Raw genomic sequence first — 19515 nt, forward strand, 5'->3', positions numbered from 1 at the left:
AAAACGCCTACCAGGATTAGTGTGATGCTGTTTAGACCAACGAGAGAGACGGCAGGGTGTGGCTGACAGAGAGAGAAACACACAAGAGTGAGAGAGATAACAATAGCAACTTTTTATAGTGATCAAATTAAAACTCACAGGCAAAATGCTAGCATGGAGGACAACACACACACATCAGAGACATGGGTCTCTTCCTCTATTTCCAGCGCCTATCCTCAGTTCCTAAATGTTAAAAATGGTCGAGGGATTCAATTTACAACAATATTTAACTGAGAAAATATAGGCGGGGATCGACCCGCAGTAGTCCGATCTGGGTATCGGGGCGAAAGACTAATCAAACCAGCAGGTTCCCTCCGAAGTTTCCTTCGGGGTAGCTGGTGTCTCGCAGTTATTTTTCTCACTGCATTCACGTGAATATGGTTCACTACTTGAGTTCATGTACTTGAAGTGAATATGAACTATGAAGTATTCAGAAAAGTAAAAGTAACGGTACAGAACTGTTATGATCAAAATATACTTAAAGTACTAAAAGTAATAGTCTTCATTATGCAGAGTGGCCCATTTCAAAATAATGTAAAATTAAATGACTATATTATAAATGCTGATTCATATGTTCATCAATTTAATGTTGAAGCTAATTTCAACTACTTGATATACTGCTGGTAGTTTAATCTATACTAATACATAATAATGTATTCATTATCAGAATCTTCAAAGTGAAGAAATCTTCAAAATAAATGTGGTGAAGTAAAAAGTACAACATTTCCCTCTGAGATCTAGTGGAGCAGAAGTATAAAGTAGCAGAAAATGAAAAGTACAGCAGCCTATAAGTAGCCTACCTCAGAACTGAACAGTAACTTTACATGAAGACAGGTCAGCATGGCAGCAGGACATGAAGACATTTAACACTTCATTAAAAAAGTACTTTTTTTGTTATTATCACATTGCCACGTATTTACACGATGTAGTATTTATTCATTCTTTAAAGTCTTTAACAGTTCATAAAAACAACCTGAGGACATTTTAATAGATTGTAGGAAAGTCAGCCAGATGAGAAAGAGCCAATATCAAGTATTGTTTGCTTGGAGCCGGAGGAGGGGGAGGAAATGGGTGGCAGGACAAAATCTGCGTGCTTCAACACATCCTCTTTCCTAGGTCTGGCCACCTTTCCTCTGGCCTTGAGCGGGATCGCTGGTCTAGCTGCGTCCTTCAACGTCCTCTCTGCTCTTTCGAGCTCTGTGCTGGGCCTCTGCACCTGCTTGGAGGCTGCGTGGGGAGCGGCTGGAGCGGGACGGGCAGAGGACGGGGTGCTAAAGTCAGTCTGCTGGGATTTAACCGTTGGACTGTTACTTAGCTTGTGCGCGAGGGCCGTGATTGGAGACAAGTGGTTGGAGGGTTTTGTGGCGGACATTAACGTCAGTGTAAGACGAGGTATTCTTCTGGGTTTACTTCTTGTAAGCTGCTTCTTGTGAGGTGATTGGTTGACTTTCGTCTTTGTTGATTTCTTCTTGCGGCTTTTAGGGTTTTGCTTTGAGACTTCGGTCGTCTTGTTGGTTTGCCCCTTGACCTTTCGCTTACTTCCTTTCAGCCCTGGCCTCTTCTTTCCACCCTTTTCTCCCTTATCTTCCTCCTCTCCCTCCTCTCCACGTTCACCTCTCTCTTCTTCATGCTCTGAAGCTTCGACCGGATCTTCTCCATTCACAACCTTGCTTCCCCTCTGCCTTTCTTGGCTCGAGGGGGATGAGGGTTTGCTGCTGGCCGACGTAACGCGATTCTTCCTGCTTTTTCCCCTTTTACCGGTTTTTGATTGTTCAGGAATTATTCCACCCAGGAGGCCCTTTGCTGCCGCCCTCGCCAGAACATCGTGGACCGTCTCTACCTTGGTGGGATCCGCCTGCAAAAGCGAGGGCAGCTTAAGATTTGATGCGAGGATGCAACACACTAAAACTACGGGTCTCTGGGGCTACATAGCACCGAGGAGATCTATACAGCAAAACAGCATGCTGAAGAAATGAGCCATAAAGTTAACCTGCAGAGGAGGGAGAGGAGAGCAGAGTGTGGGGGGGGGGGGTGATTTGAAAGACAACATGATAGTTCAGGCTGGTCTCATCCAGCATTCGCAGCTATACATGCGAAAAATAATGTGCCGCAATTCATAGATATCACACAAAATCATGTTCTCCACGAAATTATGAATAAACTATAAAGACGTTCCCCGTGTGAAACATAAAGTTAATGTTGATTTAGATGTCACGTAACTTGCATACTTTAGTAACGGCACTCCGTCGTTATTTTAACCCAAACAACAAACTCTACTAAACCTAACTAAGTCGTTTTGTTGCCTAAACTTAACTGAGTTGTTTCCTTCGAGGACGGAAGTTTATTTTAAAGACCGTATGCATGTAAGGAGCGGAAGTTGACACGTGTTGATGGTTGCAGTCACAAGCCACTTATCTTTGAGCTAAATGCTAACTTTATTGTCGGCATGCTAACATGATGATGTTTAGCAAGTAGAACGTTTATCATGTTCACCGTCTTACTTTGGCGTGTTAGCAGCATGCTAATGTTTGCTAATGTGCACTAAAGCACAGCTGTCAGGTTTGTCTTGTTTTCCCGAGATTCTTGGACACATCTGTTATCTGATGTCTCCCTTTGATTTTTAAAAGAGAGATTGTTTGAGAGATTGTCGTCTATTTCAGATCCCTTTAAATCGACCTCTAGCACAGTTCGACTGGCGTGGAGTTGTTCGTCTGAGCAGCGGTGTGAAACACTCTGATGTCGATTTACTTTGACGTGGTGATCATTCGATTTTAAATGACTGCACTGCCACCGGACAGGTGAGCAAGACCTTGCCCCCCCCCCTGTGTGTGTGTGTGTGTGTATGTGTGCGTGTCTTAGTATTGGAAAAAAAAGAAACACGCTCACACATACAGTTCCCTCCCTGCACCATTTTTTTTAGCTGCAGGGGATCAAAGGAGCAGCATCTCATTTCCTCCTGGATGTACGTTTTATGAGTGGAGCGAGAGGATAAAAAGGGGGGGGGGGGGAGGGGGGCAAATAGACAGAGCAATGAGGTGACGCAACAAGACCAGAGGGCTGCAAGAACGATACAGATAAGAATTATCCATTCATCTTCACTGTGAAGCGCTGAAATGTTTCAGCAGCTCAGATGCATTTCATCTTTAACTTGTCTCTATTTTTTTATAGGGTGTTGGAATACAGCTGCAGTGTTTCAGGGAGAGATAGTCAATGTGTGTGTGTGTGTGTGTGTGTGTGTGTGTGTGTGTGTGTGTGTGTGTGTGTGTGTGAGAGAGTGTGTGTGTGCGCAGACAAGCAGAGCCGCCCGACCTCCCAGCAGACGGACAGTAAAAGAGTGCAGCCTCAGCACTACTGCAAGGTCTCGTCGCAAAGCAATCGCACGCATCACACACACACACACACACACACACACACACACACACACACACACACACCACAAAAACTCTATTCCCGCTTCAAACCTGCAAACCTTGCCCTCACTTTGTTTTTTTCTCCCACCCCCTCTCTCTCACCTGTCGGGACAGCCGCGCGACGAAGCATCCGTTGGTGAACTGGGATGCTTCGAGCCGGAAGAACTCGGAGTCCGCCGTGTCCCCTGACTGGGAGTCGTCTGGGAAAATGGGGCCGTTCACCCTGAGAGAAAAAATTTAGCATTTTCAACTTGAATCCATCACTGCCACATTAATTCAGAGACATATTGCTTACAGGAATGGGAGTGTTGCACACAAGAATCGGCGGTTTCAGGAAATTATACAAAGGTTCCATAAATTATGTTGACAACCAAATACAAAAAATGTATGTACAATTCTTGAAAAAGCTACAAATCAACTGTTGACACAGTGCGCACGACACATTCGTAACAGTATTTGGACAGCAGTTCCAGATGTAATGTCACTGCCAGCTGTCACCGCCGGTTCCTGCGTATTGTAACTACATCTGGCGTCCTCAACATTGGATTTGTTGGTAAACGCTGGTGAACAATTCTCAGAGGACCAAACGCTGTTTAAATATGGAGATGACGTGCTGATGTGACCTTCATTCACATGAAGAATTCTCAATGCAAAGCCATTTTTGGAAGCAAGATAACCGAGAGAGCGTAAATTAGCTCTCACTTCCATTCTTCAGCAGCTGGATGGAAACAAAAATGAAAGTATTTAATAAATTGAGGCCCAGAGCATTATTCTCTATAAATTTTGTGGGCTTGAACTTTTATTGTTTGAATAAACAGGCACAGTGAAGTTTACTACATTTCTTTATAATAGATTAATGTAACAACAGTCTGGAGCAGCATTGCCCTGCCCTCTCTGGTGACAGCTTCCAGTCTGTAACCACACCCAACAGTGATGTCACGGTGTACTGAGAAACCCTGGCGTACACTTCTACTGCATCAAGGTGGGAGTATTGTGGCCACCTGTAAAAGTTGCTCTTTAAAATGAATAGTTTTCTCCAGGTTGTATACATCTTTTGAGAGCTTTATGATACATTTCTGGCATAACAGAGGCTTATAGTAAACTAATAATAACTAATAAGTATCACAGAAATACACAAAACAAACTCAAATCTGTTAAACTTACAAAACTTAAAAGTCAGAAGAAACCCTTTATAAATCCATGGATATGAGCTGTATCGATACCTCAAGTGGTCTTGTTTGTTAGGCCTCCCACTATACTGCAATACTGCATTTAACTTGAAATATATCAGAAAATAAAGAGGCAATGACACATATCATTATGCATAAAAACAACAGAGGCAGACATAATGTTTGTTTTACTGCTAGGTCCTCCCTATCCTCTTCTTTGAAAGATCCTTATTCAAGAAGTGCCAACAGGACTTCTTTAGTGCTGTAAACACGGAGGTGAAGCGGCTGCTGGTCGTCTCACTGCGCACTGGTGAGCTGATAAAAGAGCTTATGTGACCAAATGTAATGACATTTGGATTGATGGTGAGAAATGAGTTGGGTGGAGCAGCAGGCGTGAAACAGACTCTCCACCCCATCACCTCGACTCTAGGATTAACCACTGTCCCCACGGCAACCGCAGCTGATCCTTTATACTTGTCGTCAGGCCTGGTGCCTGTAACCTCTCTCACACTCACACACACACACATGTACATACGGTATATAAAGTGGAGATGTGAGATATGCTGTCATATTTACACTAGTCAGACATTATCTACTCACTCACTCACTCACTCTCCTGCTGTGTGTAATTCTCAGAGATGAAGCTCCTCACTCCAACAACCAACACTGCTCCCAGTAGACCACACATACCAAAAACAATTCCTCGTTCATTTATTCATTCACGTGCAATATAAATAATCTGTTCAATAAGTGGGTTCTGCAGTTAGATACGCAATACAGCATGATGTTCAATTAGTAAATGATGGTCCCTTTTAAAGTCAAATAGACCATAAAGCAGGGTATGCTTTAGGGCGGGCTCACTGTGATTGACAGGTCTCTGCTGCTACTAGAGCCGTATACGGCGTCTCTACGCCACTCCTCATTCCAAATATGGTCACTTCCATTCACTGGTTGCAAAAACCCAAGATGGCGACGGCCAATTCGACGAACTCAAGACTTCAAAACGGTAGACCAAAAACCAGTGGGTAACGCCACGATGACTACTTCCACTTCTTATACACAGTCTATGATCGGCATGTTAGCATAGCGTGTTTCGTGCTAATTAGCAAATGCTAGCATGATAACACACTATGCGAACATTGTGAACATAAAAACTTTAAACTAGCTATAAACCTTATACCAGACGTCAGCATGTTAGCATTGCCATTGTGAGCATGTTAGCTTGCTGATGTTAGCATTCATCACAGCCTCACAGAGCCTCTTTGGTTTGTTTGGATTAAAGACATGCAGGTGGGTTTTACAAGTGAACATCTTGCTGGATCTCAGTGAAAGTAATGATCTTGATGGTTAAGCATGAATTCAAGGATCTGACAGTATCTCAGGTGACAGTCAGAGCACAGTCGGATTCAAAGTGAATTTTATGCTAAAGCAGGTGAGCTTCACTTTGAGCTGCCAATCACCTTTCGCTCTCTGGTCGGGCAGTGGAGGGAAAAGTGTGTAAATGATCTACTTTTTCTAACAGCACTTATTGTTTTATGTTTTCTTATTACATTTGTGGTTTCAGTCTGTGTGCAAGTAATGAAAATAACATAATTAAATACTTAATAGACAGATAACTAATACCTAAACAAAGAGAGAGAGCAGGTTTGTGTGTGTGTGTGTGTGTGTTTACCTGAAGGGCAGCAGTTTGGGGTGAGTGCGTGCTTTCTCTATCACTCTTTTCACCAGCTGTTCATTTTCCTCGGGATACACTGAGCGCGTGCAGTAGACCAACGTCTGGACCTTTGGGACTGACAGAGAAGACAGTACAGTGTTGTAGTGGTGCGTGTATGTTGCGTGCTGTGTGTGGTCACCCCTCTTTTAATATGTACTCACAGGACAGAGCGTGTGCCAGTAGTCGTGCCTGCTGGTCGGCCATTTTGTGTATTTTGCTCCGGGACACAGAATTGTGACACAAGTCTGGCAGTAGATCCCAGTCTGACAACAGGATGAAACTTACTCAGCATTCGTGTCATATATGGGAAATTAAATGGAAAGACACTGCCTCTGTCAGTATCTGTATACATCTCAGTTTCTACCGGTTGATTTGTACGTACCTCCATGTTCGCTGTGGATGGTGGGCACGGGGTCATTGAGCGCGGAGGACGAGCACTGGGGCAGCACTACGATGACCTCTAAGCGCTGGACGGCGGCGTGCCACTCGTCCAGACCGCAGAAGGCTTCTGACAGGACTCGCACGTCTACATTGGGCATGAATTTGCATCAGGAAATCATAAATGGAAATTGAAAAGAAAATATTCCATAAAGGCTCACAACAGGGACGTTTCTAGGATTCAAAGAAAGGGGGGGCTTAGCATTTTTTTTGGATATCCATTGTTTCAGACAGTTCATAGATTGGTTCAATCAGAAAGAGTGTGATTTTGCTCTGTTTTGCTTGCATTCAGTATATGATAACACAAGAGACAGAATTTCAGGGTCATAGTGAAATTTGACAACACAAATATGAACTTTTCTCAAATAAAGAGAGAAATAATTTTCCTGCTTGTAAAGGAAAGACGGATAAACTAGCTTTCATATCCGCGTCACTCCCAAATCCTAATTCTTAAAGGGACTGTACACAATGGATGGAGAATGGACCTGACAGTGTCAACTTTATATCGTTAAGTATGATGATCGGCTATTGGATTGTAATTTGAAGGGGGAGAAAACATACAAACCAGAACGCACGCACATATGTAGCATGTTAGAGTTATAAATAACTTGTCCATGTGAGAAACAATAGTTTAATTTAATGACATCACCAAAAAAAAAAAAAAGTTTATTTTTTATTTTTAATCCAATAATGCCAAATTATTTGGGGGGGCTTCAGCCCCCCTAAAATAGGCCTAATGTCGCCCCTGGCTCACAACAATGTCCATCCCACTTGCATAACAGGCCTATACTTTTCTCTCTCTAAGGTGCTTTCATCGCTCACTTTTGATGTCCATTTGTGCGAGCAGTTCTTGCATCTCCTCTAGCTGCGCGGGCGTGTGATCGGCGGCACACACCAGCGCTCGGCCGGAGCGGGCGGCGGCGGCCACAGACACGTGAGCCACGGTCACAGCCGAGAAGGACCCCGCCACCAGGACGTCGCCTTTGTCGAACAGCAGGGGGCGTAACGCGCTCACCGCCACGCACAGGCTCCTGTCCTGCGGGGGGGGGAAAAGAGACACACGGATGGACGCGTCGTTCACGCACACGTGGAGGATCGCCTTCCCTTTCTTTTACAAAACTGTCCTCTCAGGTATTACAGATCACTGTTGCTAATCAGGATTAAGTGCAAACCGGCTTCTTTCGGTTACACAGATTAGCAACTTTAAACTGTATGCCATAAAAAGGAAATCCGACTGCAAACTTTGAATCTGTCTCTCAGCAGTAAAATTAAGCTGTAGTCTATTCATGTGTGGAAGAAGAACAATAAGTCAACCCCTGGAGTGATTCATTACATTTCCTCCTGGTTAACTAATTGGGCAACCAGTGAGTAGCATATTTTGGGGACTTTTTAATATTCTTTAAAGCCCATAATTCTGCTTTAAATGAAGTGGACAGACAGAAACACATGTGCTTGGTGCTCCATAAGTACAGAAACCAGAAGATTGGGGTCATTTGTGACAAATGGTTGGCCAGCAAAAATAAGAACATTGTTTAATTTCTTTATTATTTTCACTTCTTAGCTCACCTCTAATTTTAACTTCACTTCCTGGTAACTTTTCACTCACGTGAATTTATAAACCAGCATTTGTACTCTCTCCACCAGTCATCTTGTACTTGTCTTCTAAGATGATCTACAAAGGTCTATTATCATTAAGCATATTTACACACTTCACTCCACACACGCGTGTCCATGTAGTACCTGTGTTTTGAGTGCATGTGTGCTTGTGAGGCTGCTGTGCCGCAGCAGAGCATGAAGCTGCCGTGAGAAGACGAGTGTGTCCGGACAGAGAGGGTCTCTGCAGAACGTCGCCTCTCTGAGGTCTGTCAACAGCTCCACTTCACACAAGCCGGCGCCTCGCAGCGCTTCGCTCACTTCCTCAACACTACGGAGGAGAGGAGATGTTTTCTGCTCGATTGGACGCTTCATTTGAGGCACTGACATAGTGGGGTTCTCCTGTTCTCAGGGTTGTCTGATGAACGGTGTTACCACAGGAACACATGCTGAACCTTTCTGTCTGAGATGCGCCCCGGTGAACTTCACTCACCATTAACCTCATCCTGCAATCCCCCCCTCCCCCAAACAGAGCCTGTCACTACAAATGCACAGTGTCACTTTATAAACGGCCACCGTGTTAAAGTTTAACACTTGTCTTTATACTCGCGTCACCTGCTCCCATAGATCTAACAACCCTTGCTGGTTTAGACCTGGCAGAAGTGTCTTTAACTTGCATTCTCTCAGAAGCAGCAAGTCAGATTGTATAGAAGTCTATGAGAAAATAACTCTACTTCTCTCTTGATTTATTACCTCAGTAAACATTGTAAACATGAGTTTATGGTCTCAATCTTTAGTTGCAAGTCTTCTGCAATACAGCATGATGTTCATTTAGTAATATATGGTTATATTAGAGTAAATTAGACAATAAAGTGGTGTATGCTTTAGGGCGGGCTTACTGTGATTGACAGGTTTCTACCAGAGCCGTATACGGCGTCTCTACGTCACTCCTCCGGATTTCAAATCTGATAACTTCTATTCATTGGTTGCAAAAAACAACAACATGGCGAAGGCCGTAATCCGTGTTTACTGTTTACCTTGTCTTGAGAGTATTGACCCATGCATACAGTGGCAGACGTTTTGCTCTGTGCTGTTTAGTCCTGACAGGATCAGACAGAAAACAGGAGAAGCTCTGCAGATCCTGTTTCACTCTGCAGCGAGCAAGAGATGCTGCCAGCTTGGTTTTACACCTGTAATAAACACACACAGACACACACACACCATCATCGTAAACATACTTCAGGTCACATTTTCACTTCTCTTAACTTCAGTTTGTGCGATATCCAGAATTAACTACAGTAAAAAAACTCTTCAACGCGAGAAGCAAAAACATGTTCCATCTCCTCCCACACACACACACACACACACACACACACACACACACACACACACACACAAACACACCTCTGCAGACTGCCCTCCAGGTCCCTGACTTCCTGCAAAGGCTCCTCCCCTTCCTTCATTGAACGCTCACGCGGCAAAAAGCGTCGGTCCTGGAAGTCAAACAGCATCACCATCGCCAATGGCAACAAGTCGCCGCACTGCAAAACATGAGTGCTTCCTTCATCGTCATCGTCATCATCATCATCATCATCGTCATCGTCATCATCATTATCGTCATCATCATAATATAGACAAGAAAAATTCAATAGCAATAGACCTTGTTCCACCGACATTTTGACTCGTCATAGAGAGAGAAGCACATGAAACTTTGTTAACGATGGCTCGGTTCCATCAGGTGTCCCAGTGAGTCACGACAGTGAGCCAGTATGCACAACCAGGACCCCGGAGCTAGCGCACCTAAATACCATGCAGTAGATTTCAATGTTATCCACGACACCTGTACATTGTAATCATTGTCACTCGGAGGCAGCGCAAACAAACTGTAAACACAACATTGCCATCTCTTAAACCCTGGGCTGGCTCATCATCCAGGTGGCAATCTCCAGTTCTGCCGAGTGAAGCCAATGAGGAAGTGTCTTAAAACTTGCATTCTCTCTACTGATCAGCAGGGGGCGACTCCTCCGGTTGAATAAAAGATCGTATGGAAGTGTACGAGAAAATGATTCTACTTCTCACTTGATTTATTACCTCAATAAAGATTGTAAATATGAGTTTATGGTCTCAATCTCTAGTTTCAAGTCTTCTTCAATACAGCATGATGTTCATTTAGTACGTTATGGTCCATTTAGAGTCAAATAGACCATAAAGCAGAGTATGCTTTAGGGCGGGCTTACTGTGATTGACAGGTCTCTGCCGCTACCAGAGCCGTATACGGCGTCACTACGTCACTCCTCCGCATTCGAAATATGGTAACTTCTGTTCATTGGCTGCGGAAAAAACAACATGGCAACGGCCGTAATCCAAGATGGCCACGGCTAAATCGCCGAACTCGAGGCTTGAAAACAACAGTCCACAAACCAATGAGTGACGTCACGATGAGGACGTCCACTTCTTACAGTTTCTGTTCACTGGGAGTCCATTATTAATCTCTGGTTTTGATCTCCTCCCTACTCCTGAGGGACAAATCTGGCTCAAAACAGCTAAATCCTCCACTATGTCCACCGGCTAACTGCGTCTGTCTCCAGTTTGGTGCTGAAGGTGTACACTAGGTTTTTTATAACTTTTTTTTGCTGAATGTGAGGGGTTGTCACTACAAGCGACCTCTTTTCACTTTAGCTTACATGTAGTCATGTGATCCATTTTGAATATATAAACGTATATAAAGTAAATATTTCCCTTTCTTTCTTTTATGGCGCCTAACACACCATCCTTTCCCTCAACTTCTTTTCTCTAGGTGTGTGTGTGTGTGTGTGTGGGGGGGGGGGGGGGGCAGAATATGTACAGTAGGCTATATTGTAGCAAAGAGGTGTGTGGAATCACAAAGAGCTGCGTGACCGGTTTTATAGTCACACTTTCAGCCTAATGATCTGTCAGCCTGTTCTGTATGTTTCACCCATCCCTCAATAAAATCATTCTTTCCACACACACACACACAGGCTAGGTGTGTGTCGTTGTCCATGTGTGTGCCATCGCACTGTGTTTTATAGTGTCATTTATAGTCTCCCAGTTGGGGAGTGCGTCTGCCTTCTCTCCTGTGTGCATCATTTGCCATCTATAACCAGCCAGACTACGTACAGATCTGAATACAAATGGCCTTTAACTGCATCCCCGTCACCCTCACTCATTTTACCTCACACTGACGGAGCGCATCTATACGGACAGAGAGAATACGGCTGCTTTATTAGAAGACAGATAACTCACAGACATTTTAACAAGTGCTGAAGTGCTTTTTAGTTTTAGTTAGAGGCGACTGTTCGTTCTCAGCGACATTGGTGGCTCCTGAAGAGGTTAGTGTAGATACCATCAGTCATATCAGAACTGGAGGGTATTTCTTCACTAAAAAAAAAGAATAAGAACGACACTGAAGGCCTTTCACGATGGAAAATATGTTTTTCGCTCTTCTCCTGGTTCGCTTTGATAAGAGTCTGATTGACAGATGGTTCATCCAATCACCTGCCACGTGTTTTTTTTTGGGAAAGTGCCTGCCGTTTTCCAAACGGTTTCCTATGACGGCATCGAACCATCTGGAGCGTCAGGTTAGGGTTTGAGATCACTCGTGTCAAATCTGGTGGGACTCACAATGTGCTGGGTCTTGTGGAAGCAGCTGTCGGCAATCATGTCCTCCAGTAAATCTTGATCTAGGAGGAAAACAATGTTGGTAATGGACAAAAAAATGATCCGAACATCAGTAAGATGCATTTAAGACACGCTGAGGCTAACTTCAAAAGCTTGGTTCCTTCAAATGACAAAAACACGAACAAAAGCATTTTGATAGCACTGTTTCTTTAAAAGAAATGTGTTTTTGTTACTCCAGATAATCCATAGACCTGGCCTTTAACAGTTAACATGGGGACCATTTCTTAAGACTGTCGATTAATCAGAGTAGCAAGGGCATTGTTTCTGTAAAGAGATGCCACTACAATTTTTTTTGGTGTCATGGTATCATTATTTGACTGTTTTTGGCCACTTGGGGGCAGCAGAAGACACAAGACTGACATAATATCATCTCATAAAGTTGTTATGTCAAATATGTTCGTAAGCAGTTGCCTACTTGCACATTCAGCAGCAACATTGTCTTTAATTTAGAGTGGCGTTTCTGGTCACCTGACGAAAGTCGGCAAATATTCACTCTACTTTTTGCTCTGGTTTGGTTCTCCTGAGAAAACATCTGTGTCTTTAGCTGCTAAATGCTCCACTAGGTTCACCAGCTGGTCAGTTACTCTGTTTGTGAACCACTTGCTGCAGCTGGGCTAGTAGTGTACAGTGTGTTTATTAGAGTTTTTTTTGTTTTTGGGGGGAAATTACGTTGATGAGAGTGGTGAGAGTGAACCATAACAGTAAAGTCAAGGGTAAAATAAAAAAACAATTTAAAAGAAGTCAAAATGCTCTGTAAAGCTGAGGGTAACTGCAACGTGAGGTGATATGTCTCTGTGGGTTCCACACCACACGTGAACCCTTTCACGTTCTGTGTATTGGGACCCATTGATAATATGAAAATATTCATCAGTGCAGCTTTAAATGTCATTTTATAACTGCTTTTTGCAACACGGAACCACAAGTCCATTCAAATTCATTGTGCTTAGTGCAATATCTCCAAACCTGGCCAAATCAAATTTTTTAACTATATGCAGAAACCAGCCCCCCCCTACACGTGCAGTCAAATACTGTGTGCTTGCTGTACGACTGCTACATGTACATTTGTGTGTGTGTGTGTGTGTGTGTGTTTCCATGGCATGCACCCTCTTATCACCTCCCATACAGACATCTGCTGTACCTCCAGCTCAAGTAATTCGCAGTCCCACGGAGGAATGAAATGTTCGACTATATACTATTTAATCTACAGTCCGCAGTTGAAGCCGCAATTCAAAAGTGAATATTGGGGTTGACACATGCTGGAGCTCCACCGCCATTCATTATAGAGAGATAAGGCCTCCCGTACAGGAGGTGGCTAAGGTTTCGCAGGGACAGCGGGAGAATAGATCAAATTAATTTCTCCTCCGACTTTATGTTTAGCCATCAGTCCGGCCTCTCGGCGTGCGTGGTTCTACGTAAATCTCAAATCTGGTGACTTCTGTGATAAATACATTTGAGTGTGCTGAAGGCGAGTTGGTAGGCCCGTCTCTGGGCGGTTTTGGTTCCGCTCTCTGGTAGCGGCGTGTCCGTCCTCCTCCCATAATGCAGGAGTTGTTGCGTCACCGGCTTCTCCGTGCGCAGCCGGCGGAAGATGGCTGCTGCTTGCAGGTAGGCCCGATCTGACGGAGGAGAGGCTGCAGAGAGAGGGGAGGAAGTGCACTGAGACGTTAAAGCAGATCGTTGCCATGTGTGGAGGGAAGAGACATCTGAAGAGGAAGTGGAAGGCGCATGCCCTTAGAGGTAATACTGTGTATTGACGCTGTAGGTGCTCCATCCGAAACAGTAAAAGGAGTCGATGTTCAGGATACAGTTTCAAAATTGGGGCGACCGCTTTGTTTAGTTTTTTCTGCTTCAACTGGTGCATTCAGCTCAGCTATAGTTGACTGCAACCTGAGGCCACACAGGTGTATTTGAGAGCCTTGTCTTTCCTTTCAAAATAAAAGCCATCTCCCCTTTGTGTTGAACTGCTGCTGTCATCATCACGCATGTTTGATCCGTGTGCGACCACGCTTCTCTTACTTGATGAATGTCTCAATGTTGAGAGAAACCTTTCACCAGAAAATGTAGATTGAAAACTTTTGAATATGATTAAATGTCTACCTGGTGACTGTAACAACGAATGGAGACAAGGAAGAGGAAGTAGAAATGGAAGGGTCTCCTTGTGGTCTTGATGTGGGATGAAGATCTCAGAGGTTGTGTTCACGTCCTCGCTGGAGCCCACTGTGTGAGAGGGGGAAAACAGCAGCATATAAAGACCTCACCTACGTCTTTTTGTCTCTTTCGGTTCCTGACATCTTGCATCCAAACAGACACAAACTCTGTTTGCTTACAGAGTTGAATCCGAGCCAAGCAAATGTAAATAAGTGTGATCCGACTTCCAGTTTTCTGTGAATGTGAGACTGTGCGGCTGCAAAGGACGCCGTGGGTAATTGGGCTCCTACTGGTGCAATTAGGCCGACGGGCCAGATCAGTCGGCATGAATAAATAATGTCCCGCTGTCTGACCCTGGACAAAGGTCCACCTCTCACTGACCTGCCTCACTCATCAGTGTGCAACACACACACACACACACACACACACACACACACACACACACACACACACACACAGATATGAAGTACCATCTGTGTGTGCTAGTCTGGACAGTTTTTAGCTAATATTCCAATAAGAATCACTTGAAATAATGATATGATCATGTAATGATTTCAGTTGATTTATTGTTGTTAAACAAAAGTTGAACTTCTTACTTTTCTAACTCAATATCGTTTTAATTATAAACTCTAGCTTTGCCTTTGCCAGAGTCGGTAAAAGGACGCTAACGCCGGTGAATTAGCCGCGCGCCGGAATTAGCCGTGCGCCATCCTCTTCCTGGTTCGGACTAACTTCTATCCTCGAGGATATTAACTTGTTCCAGGGTCGCCAAAATTACCATCAATGCTGTCAACACATCCCAGACCGTAATTCAAAATACACTCATATGCTGACTCATATTAGCAGTACTGTGAAAATACAGAGACAGTTTTGAGAGTAAAAGATCATCGTCCGAGAGTCGCCCAAGTGCAACTCAAGTATCCTTACTGCTTTCTCTCATCAGTCACTTATCTAGAGTAATTAGAGATGTAAACGACCATATATATTCATGTTTTGACACGTAGATTCTTTGATACGTATAAATTAATATTACTTACACTTTGGTGGCGATCGCCGAAGAAAATGACAGCGAAAAAGACCCGAAAGTGCCTCTCACCCGATACGTCCAGACCAGGCCAATAGCGGCTAGCGCAGTCTGAACCAGGACACAGAGACGTTAACAGTATACAAGTCTGCAGGATGCAGTTTCGAACCCGTGACGTCCCTTGACTCGACAATAAGAATTGGCGCATGAGGATTAACAGCCTGAAGTTGCAGGGACCACTGGCTTCTAATTAAAGTGGATTGATGGAGAGAAACACAGGCGGAGTGTGTAATCAGCTTTCACAGCACTCATCAATGTTCAAGCACAAAATTGGAATTGACCAGAAATGTGCAGCGTGTCCAATAAGGCCGGTGCAAATGGAATGAATTAATGAATATCAAACGGCAGTGATTTAATGACTGTGGAGGCGGTTTCCTCCCCTCCGTGAGAGGAACTCTTAAGTCCACTTTAGAGGAGCAGGGCTGGAAGAAAGGGCTACAACAGCTTAGCAGTAATCTGCATGGGTGATGATGGGCTGTTTAAAATTGCATGGCAGGTCTTTTACCTTTGTCGTTGAGAATCCTCCTCACGGGAGCGATGCAGCTCATCTTCTCTAAAAAAAAAAACGCAGCCCGAGTAAATATCCAAGACCGGCTGTCAAACCGCAAACTGGTAATTTTCTGCTCCGGGTTTGGGTATCACGCAGAGCCCCATTGAGTTAGATCACTTCACACACTCACAGCCTCTTTGTCATGCCTGGTTTCGTCCTGTCCTGAGTTTGAAGTACCATGGCAACAATATGATAATGAGCCTTTCATCTCTGTGACTGATGTACAGTAAAATACTTGATACACTCTGTTTAGGACAACTATTAATACTAATGTTACAGACGTGTTATCACTGTAAGATCTCTTCTTAACTGTATACAGTCGACCTCCGACCAGCTGGAGTTGTTAACTTTATCACACTGTCTGCCCTAACGAGTGACAGGTAGATGAGACTGTCCCCTAGTGGGGACAGGATGTCCCACTGGTGATTATTATACTTTCATTCACCAAAGGGATCAGAGTGGAAGGAAGCCTCTCGGAGTAGAGGTGAAGTTGAAAATGCAGCTTTGGTTCCCACCTTGTCATCACATCCCGCCCACGCAGAGTATTTCTATTAGCCAAGAATTGCATGAGAGAACTCGCTCCGAGTGGGTTAACCTTTCCCTCTTGCCAAATGAAAACGAAGATAATGTCATCTGGCACGCCACAACAATGTTGGCGGTTGCAACTTTCTTTTTGTCTTTTTTTTTGGACCATTTTAAAATATACTGCAGTAGTGTCATGTAGAGCTCAAGAATCTGGTGGGTTAATTGGTTAGAAAAATGAAAGTAAAAACTAAGCAGAGGCCCTTGGAGCTGTTCCTGAACATCATAGTAGCTCTTCTCATGCTAAAATAGTCTAAAATAAAAAAGTGTGGTTGTGCATCCTGTTTCATCAAAATGACTTTCTTCACAGAAAGCAAAAAAAAAGGCAATATCAGCTATTATTTGTGACCTCTTTCTTTACATCGGCTGTTCTCAACCACTGTATATCGGGCAGGGGAGGCACTGCCAAATTGTTACACTTGGAATAAAAAAAACATATTTTTCTTCATTATTTATAAAGCTAGTTATTTTTATATATAAATAGGCTCAAGAAACACATGAAATCTAAATGCATCATTTCAATGACATGTTCCGTTTGAATATTACAACACATTGTTTTGCCACTCTTAGCTAGCTAACGTCCCCTCGGATGCAGTGACACTAAATGGATCGTTTTTGTTTTTAAACGAAAACGTGATGTGGGCATTAAAAGCTCCAAGCGGTGAGGAAATATGACACTACATTTGTAAATTTGGATTCATAATGTGTTAGGGTTTGAACAAAGAGAAAGACCGGCCCTCCCCATGTGCTGTGTCGTCCTTCGGCAAGGCAGGGCCAAAAAGACAGCTGGTGCAGGTTATAATCAAAACAAAAGATATTTAATAACTACAGAAGCTAAACAGTTGCAAACTGAACACACTATTAATAACAAAATGTACACACATATATAATGAAAGTGAGGCCCCATCTGCACCACACGACAGACTGTTATGTCTGCCCCATCACATTCCTCAACCCCCTCTCACAGACACTTAATGCATGAAATGACCAGACTCCTACAAGTAAATATACTGTATCACATAATATCCATAATTAGGAGCTTCAAAACTTAAATTCCTCACAAATGGCAGCCAGTGATGGGTAAGGGTAAGCAGAATATGTATTTTATATTTATCATGACAGCTGACAGAGGCATAACACATATTCACAGCCCCGTTTATCGTTCCCCCCCCCCCCCCCCTCATTTATTTAGGAAAGTGGTCCCCGGATTTTTTTCTTAACAATCAGAAGTGGGCCTTCAATTACTAAACTAAAGAGTGAGAACCCTTGCTCGATATTGGTTCACTTTTCTCTTTTCACTAAATAAAGTTGTTTTTTTTCATCTGGCTAGGGCAAAAGCCCAATATAATATATATATATATATAAATATATAAAGACATTACCATTGAATGTTATTTTTTCATTAGATCAATTATTATTAGAAAAAAATGTAATGTCTGCCATCCAGTGTTAATGAACCAGGTTGAACACTGACAAGTCAAAAAGCTTTTTCTAACTTTGGTTAAAGAGCTAATAGTCATAAAAAGTTACAGCTCAGTGGGTCATTTCCTTTAGACAGATATCATGAATCAAAGCTATGTGATGTCTGTATCAAACCAACAGGGGGAGACGCGTCACTGAATTACGGTCCTGTGGCCCATTTCAAAGCCACTTTCTGTAAATATGAAGCTGACTCTTCATGTCAGGCTTTCTGCTGCATGGACGGGCGCAGACTAAACTCAGCACATGTACTACCCAGTCATCAAATCAGTAGCGATGGACCGTGACGGATCAACACAAAGTTGATTCTGGTAGCGTACTAGTGCTAGCTTCAGAAAAAGCAGGGGGGGGGGGGGGGGGGGGGGGGGTCGTCGTCAGTGTGTGGAAAAACCTCAGTGAGCTTTTTTTGGGGGGGGAATGAGCCTCACTCTGCGGGGCAGAGTACAGCTGGAGAGATTATCCCATCCAACACGCGTCATCAATGTCGCCTCACAACAGGCCTCAGGTTGCTCCATGTGTTGTGTGTGTGTGTGTGTGTGTGTGTGTGTGTGTGTGTGACGGCGTATTCAATAATCGGCCCGGTTGGAGACGGCGGGTCGTGCGGCCATAAGCCGACCTGGAATTTGACTCAATAAAGGTCTTAGTCTTTACGGGAAGCTATACGGTACTAGAAGGAGTTCCTTCTCTCTCTTTAATCAAATTTGCCTTCTCACACTCACACCGTCCAACCTCTCTCACCAATTCCGTTCGAACACATTCGGCTTTCACACTTTTCTTTAATGTGTGTGAATGTAAATGTATGTTGTCTACTTGAGTGACCTTGGGGGGGGCCTGGTTTCCGGCACTATGTGGCATGACACCCATTGATTGTTGGACGTTTCATAAGAGCCTCCACACCTTTGGGAAGGTTTTTCCACAAGATTTTGGAAGCTGGCTGCAGAGATCTGCTCCCGTTCAGGCCACAAGAGCAGCAGTAATGTTGGGCAATGAGGGCTGGCTCAAAGTTGCCACAAAGTTGGAAACACAGTATTGTCTAAAATGTTGTGACCTGCTGGTTTAGATATCATATAACTTAACATAAAATTCTAAAAATCAATTAACTAACGCTTCACCGCATTGTAGCGTATCAAGAAAAGAGTGACCACATGTCTGATTTTGTGTTATACTGTATAAATGTAGCCTAATTCATGGTGCTGTTCCTGTAACCGCAGTGAAAATGTTGTTTTTGACAGGCTTAACGCCAACAAATATGGATTAAAGCGGAATATTTCGTTAAGAGACGAGGACACAGCACTGCATTGCTCGCTGTGTGTGTGTTTGAGAGAGAGAGAGGGGAAAAGAAGGTGGAGGCAGGTGAACTCTTGCGTGCAATGTTTCTGTACATTTTTAATGATATTAATGTAAATGGCAGCGTTGTGAATGAAGCTTTGAACTATTCGGTACAGCCCTGGTAATTACCCAAGTGGTCCTAACTCCAGCAGGAATGAAGTCCGCTCTCATTAGCAAAAGGAATGCAAATGTGCCTATTTGGGGATTCTTTGGTTCCAAACCAAACAAATAACGATTTGTAAGCTGTGAGTCTGCACTAAAGATGGAAACACCACAAAACT

General features: G+C 43.6%; 1 protein-coding gene across 1 annotated transcript; it reads right to left on the reverse strand.

Moving 5' to 3' along the window:
* Positions 1–1042: 1042 nt before the first annotated feature.
* Positions 1043–15842, reverse strand: LOC142950068 (putative methyltransferase NSUN7). The gene is made up of 13 exons (XM_076091972.1): positions 15800–15842; positions 14160–14279; positions 13511–13693; positions 12006–12064; positions 9768–9904; positions 9401–9553; positions 8511–8694; positions 7593–7806; positions 6715–6858; positions 6494–6595; positions 6291–6408; positions 3552–3672; positions 1043–1894 (listed from the first exon to the last, which is right to left on the reverse strand). Exons 1-13 carry the CDS (start codon positions 15840–15842, stop codon positions 1043–1045), a joined length of 2430 nt encoding a protein of 809 aa, XP_075948087.1.
* Positions 15843–19515: the final 3673 nt, after the last annotated feature.

Source organism: Anarhichas minor, unplaced genomic scaffold (genome assembly GCF_050575085.1).
Source record: "Anarhichas minor isolate MPS153535 unplaced genomic scaffold, ASM5057508v1 ptg000014l, whole genome shotgun sequence".
NCBI classification, from domain to species: Eukaryota; Metazoa; Chordata; class Actinopteri; order Perciformes; family Anarhichadidae; genus Anarhichas; species Anarhichas minor.

Excerpts from the sequence above, each read along its gene's own strand:
- LOC142950068 (XM_076091972.1), bottom strand. The coding sequence starts at position 15,842 with ATGAGCTGCATCGCTCCCGTGAGGAGGATTCTCAACGACAAAG. Across the intron at positions 14,280-15,799 it reads GAGGATTCTCAACGACAAAG|TGGGCTCCAGCGAGGACGTG; the intron begins GTAAAAGACCTG and ends CCTCTCACACAG. Across the intron at positions 13,694-14,159 it reads TTCGTTGTTACAGTCACCAG|CCTCTCCTCCGTCAGATCGG; the intron begins GTAGACATTTAA and ends CTCTCTCTGCAG.